This window comes from Fukomys damarensis, unplaced genomic scaffold (assembly GCF_012274545.1).
Source record: "Fukomys damarensis isolate Sample0158 unplaced genomic scaffold, DMR_v1.0_HiC HiC_scaffold_37, whole genome shotgun sequence".
Classification (NCBI taxonomy): domain Eukaryota; kingdom Metazoa; phylum Chordata; class Mammalia; order Rodentia; family Bathyergidae; genus Fukomys; species Fukomys damarensis.
In genome coordinates this window covers 15,855,070-15,860,407 of record NW_022900949.1, presented here as the reverse complement: position 1 = coordinate 15,860,407, position 5,338 = coordinate 15,855,070, and the positions used below count along the sequence as shown (strand labels likewise).

The window sequence follows — 5,338 nt, the reverse complement described above, 5'->3', positions numbered from 1 at the left end:
GCTTCACTTCTCTATCCCCTTTCCAATTCCTAAGTCTTTGTCATATATATATGCAGTTTCAGTGCTATTCCCTGAAATAACCTATCTGTCTCACCTAAGAAATGCCAGCATACAAATGGAAACCTTTGACCATGTTAAAGAGCAAAACAAAACAAAAAACAACAACAAAATGCATAAAAATAGCCCTATATATGTGAATGGACTCAGCCTTATTGGAGGAAAGTGAAGTTTCTTAACCTCTGTTAAATACTGAGCTAGACCTGTGTTCCTTGTGTCTATGAATTATATGGAAGGAAAAGTGTTCACTTTTTCTCAGCATAAGAATAATGTACTGGAAGTTTGCAGAAGAGCAGAAATATTTACTTTGATTTGGAATAAGTTGATTTGCTGCATTAGATTTCCTATATATGATACATGAATCACCTGTGATAAAACACATTTATCTACTATACTCTTCACTGTCAAGAAGAACAGTTAAGTAAGTAAAGTAAAAACATTTATGAATTAATGATGAATCCACTAGTGTAAAACTGTGGTCTCAAAATTTCCTCTGGTATAAAATTATACAAATGACCATAGCTGACAAGTGTGATGTTATTCCACAGTAGTAAAACACATGTCTCTTTTTTTTTTAGTAACAACAAAATTAACTCAGTATGATCTATGGCATTTGAGAACAAATTGTTCTTAAGAATTCTGCCTTGTCTCAAGAGACAAATGGGAGTTTCTCATATTACTAATCCAATGATTGAAAATAACATCAAGAACATGATAAAGGGGAGCACTTTCAGTGTCAGAGAGAACAGACAGCTTGACAAAGTTAGTTACATAAACATTATAGAGACATTGAAATCAAAGAAATGGTAACTCCAGAAAATAGAAGGAAAAGGCACAACTTCTTTCTACATTCTGATCAAATATTGTAATTTCTTGCTCTTGGAATTGAATCTTGTCATCAATAGCTATTTTTAGCCAAAAACAATGGACAGTTTTATGATCTCTTTCTCAAGGAGTCTTTTCAGAGCACTCTTGATGTCTTTATTCCTTAGACTGTAGATGAAGGGGTTCAGCATAGGTGTGACCACACTGTACATCACTGATGCTGTTGCACTTGAGTGTGAATTTTGTGTAACAGAAGAACTAAGATACACACCTAGAATTGTACAATAAAATAAGGAAACAACAGACAAGTGAGACACACAAGTAGAAAATGCTTTATACCTCCCCTGAGTTGATGAAATTGCATGTATGGAGGAAACAATCTTGGAATAAGAGTAAAGGATACCTGAAAGGGCACCACCACCCAGAATTGCAGCTACACAATTCATCACAATGTCATTAAGAAAAGTGTCAGAACAAGCAAGGTGAACCAACTGATTAGGTTCACAGAAAAAGTGAGGGATTTCCAAGTTTGTGCAGAAAGATAGGCATAACACCATAAAGATCTGTAACAAGGAATTCAGGAGAGATGTAATCAAACACACCAGCACCAGCAATCCACAGAGTCGGCGGTTCATGATGACCATGTAGTGCAGGGGGTGACAGATAGCCACAAACCGGTCATAGGCCATCACAGTAAGGAGGAAGTTGTCCAATCCTACAAAAAATAAAAAAAAATAAATCTGAATGATGCATCCTTCATAAGTTATGGCCTTGGTTTGATTCTGGATGTTCACCAGGATCTTGGGCACAGTGGTAGAAATGAAGCAGAAATCACACCAGCACCAGCAATCCACAGAGTCGGCGGTTCATGATGACCATGTAGTGCAGGGGGTGACAGATAGCCACAAACCGGTCATAGGCCATCACAGTAAGGAGGAAGTTGTCCAATCCTACAAAAAATAAAAAAAAATAAATCTGAATGATGCATCCTTCATAAGTTATGGCCTTGGTTTGATTCTGGATGTTCACCAGGATCTTGGGCACAGTGGTAGAAATGAAGCAGAAATCCACAAAGGACAAGTTGGAGAGGAAGAAGTACATGGGTGTGTGCAGGTGGGAGTCAGAGATGGTGGCCAGGATGATGAGCAGGTTTCCAGCCACAGCCATCAGGTACATGAACAGGAAAAGTCCAAAAATGAGGGGCTGTAGTTCTGGGTCCTCTGAAAATCCCAGAAGAAGCAATTCTGAAACTCGTGTTCTGTTTTTTTGTCCCATGTGTTTGTTGTAGGTGCCTAATATTAAAAACAAAAAGGACATGATTAATGTCATACTTGATGTTTCTAAGAAGATTTCTTGTGCTACCTGTATTAGGAATTTCCATCTCTATGTCTTTTCCTTAATGCAGTGTATTGTGTAATCTGTACTTTTCATAAAAATGTTTCTTGCTCTTGAGGAATATAAACTTGTTATTTAAAGATTCTTGCAACTTATCAAGGTAATGAGTATGGGGTGCTAATAAAAGTCTTGGCAATACATTCATGTGGAAAACTCCAAGTAGATAAGTAAAGTATGAAAAAAGAAAAGTTAGAAAGTCTTTTGAAAGTTTTTAGCACAAAAATGATGAATATGTCAGGAGATACACATATTTGAACATTACAATATATCTAATCTATATTTCTATCATCTATCATTTATCTATCTAAAATCTATAATCATGGCACTTCATAAATGTGCACAATTTACATGTATCAATTAAAAAGAGATGCCGATATATCATATATGCTAGTAATTGCTTTCAGGAAAATATAGGTGTCCAAAGAATGAGTTGATAAATGTGCTATATTTATAGGCGGACAGGTAAGACTTTTAAAGAAAATGATATTTGAACTGAGACATCAAAGTAGCAGGTTTGGGGAGCCATTATTTTATCTGCACATGTAGTGTGGATGGAAAAATGAGCAGTGCAAAGGTCCTGAGGAAGGAGCTTGTTTCAAATATAAAAGTTCAAAAGGAAGCCAGAATGCAGTAACCAGCCAGAATGAAGAGGAAGATTATATGGGACTCCTGCCTGAGAAAACAGAAGAAGTAGGTAGTCTTTCTGAAGCTGCTGAAATGTTAAAATGTTCCAGATGAAGAAGTTTTTTTTTATTCACATGTTGGCCTTGTGGTTTTGATTGATGTAACTTTAAATAAAATTCATATACAAAGGATGTGTACAATAACACAAGTCAAGATCTAGGTCACCCATGAGGTACTATCACCACAGTCAATGTTATCCATACATCCTTCACATCCCAGGATGTCCTGCTGTTGTCTCTTTGTCATTTTTTAAACATTTAGTGTGAATTCTAATCTCACAGCAAATATTTCATCCAAACAATTTTAGCACTAGGCATGATGTTGTAAAGTGTATACCTCATAATTTAATAGATGTTGTTACTAAAAAGAAATTAAAACATCTGTCCATCCTCCACTTCTCTGACACCACCATTCTATTCCATGCCCATGTGAATTTAGCTATTTTGGATATATGAAGGAAATCATTATACTTAGTTAGAAAACATCTATCTGGTAGATCAAAATCAATCCTTCCTTATTTCTTCATTAGGTATCTTTTGAGTTTCTGTATCATGAGTCAAAATTTTGGCAGACAAGTATTCTACAATAAAAAACCTTATAGGCTAATACCCTTAATGAAAATACATGGAAATATCTTCAAGAAAATGCTAAGGAAATAAATTATGCAACAAGTTAAAATAATGATTCCCCATGGGAACATATATGAGTTCGGAAACCACTGTTCACTCTGCTAATCTCTATAAAATCTTGTACTTGCCATGATAATCTACATTCCTTTTTTCATATAATGGATCCCTGGGGACATTATAACATACAAGCATTTATTTCATTTTATTTTTACTTTTTTCTCAAAATCTTATATCCAATTAAACAGAGATCTTACTTCTTTTTATAATTCAAATGTTCCACAAAGGATAAAAAGCTATAAAACTGAAAAAGTTTAAAATTTGAGGTCATAGGAGACATGTTTTTAAAATATGATGAATGTTTAAATAAATAAAAAGTTATGGTAAGAGACACACTGCCATTAACCTGCCTCCAAACATGTTTCCTCACTTCTAAGACAAAACTCATCATTTCTGACACTTTCTGAAGTAGTTCTCTAAGACTTCTTCCATGAGTGTCATTAGTTGCACTGCTATATCTGCTGTGCTGTCCTGAACTGATTCAGAATGTTTATCTTTCATGGTCCTTTTGATGTTGGACAAGAACCAGCAGTCATTTGCCAGATCTGGTGGATAAAGTGAGAACACACTGTAATGTTTTTAAGAGCCTGCCTTTCTGTTATGTGGAACTTTATAGCTATGTATATCATATAGTTTTCACTTTTAATGAAGTCATTTGTGAAAAAGCACTGCCAGAACTGCACAAAAGTGTGTGAAAGATTAAGTTTATTTGAAATATGGGAAATATTTAGAGGGGAAAATTTTTGAGGGATATTAATTAATTATTTGTTTTTTTATTTTTTATTTTATTTATTTGTTGTGGTACCGGCCATCAAACTCGGGTCCTTGTGCTTGCGAGGCAGGCCACCGAACTGCTGAGCTAAATCCCCAGCCCCCACGATGTGTCTTTTAAAGGAGAACTTGTGGCAATGTGTCTTTTATTGTAAATTTACAATTTAAACATACGTTGTATATTTTGATAACATCTTACCTAATAAAAAGAAAGATTAAATGAATGAATTGAAAATCACTTCAATATATAAAAACAAAATAAATTCTTAATTAAAAATTCTAAAGTAACTATAGTTTAATCACATGAACATGATTCTCTAATTTAATATATACTTAACCAATTACTGGAAATTCAATATTAAAAATATTAAGAGCCATGCAAGAAAGAGTGACTAAAGTTATTATTTCATCCTATATAACTGCATTAATGATACTGGATAAAACATCAGTAACCATGAAATTAAATAATTACTTAGAACATTATACATTAGAGTAGCTCTATTCATGAGTTTTTTGGTTTTTTGTTTGTTTTTTGGTACCAGAGATTGAACTTGGGACCTTCTGCTTGTGAGGCAGGTAGTGGAACCACTGAGCTAAATCCCTAGCCCACTCTTTATGAGTCCTTACCCAGACCTTGAGACTGTGTGCATTACCTCATTTATACCTCACAATAACCCCATGATGCTATCTATATATTTGTAGAGAAATGATATATTCATAAATACCATGAAACTGTATGTTTAAAAAAATGGTAACAAAATATGTAGACAATGTTTGGTGGAATTGTGTATCTTCCATAATGTGGCAGAAGATTGCTATTTATAAACATAAAAACAGTCAGAAAGAGTAAAAGGCAGTAATAAGCAATAAGAGATGAGAAATGAGATGGCAAAATGTTCAAAAGTCAATTGATAATTAAT

The 5,338-nt window shown here is 34.2% G+C and overlaps 1 protein-coding gene across 1 annotated transcript; it reads right to left on the bottom strand.

Moving 5' to 3' along the window:
* Positions 1-968: 968 nt before the first annotated feature.
* Positions 969-2,157, bottom strand: LOC104872560 (olfactory receptor 7A10-like). Its single transcript, XM_010638790.1, has 2 exons — positions 1,888-2,157; positions 969-1,652 (listed from the first exon to the last, which is right to left on the bottom strand). Exons 1-2 carry the CDS (start codon positions 2,155-2,157, stop codon positions 969-971), a joined length of 954 nt encoding a protein of 317 aa, XP_010637092.1.
* Positions 2,158-5,338: the final 3,181 nt, after the last annotated feature.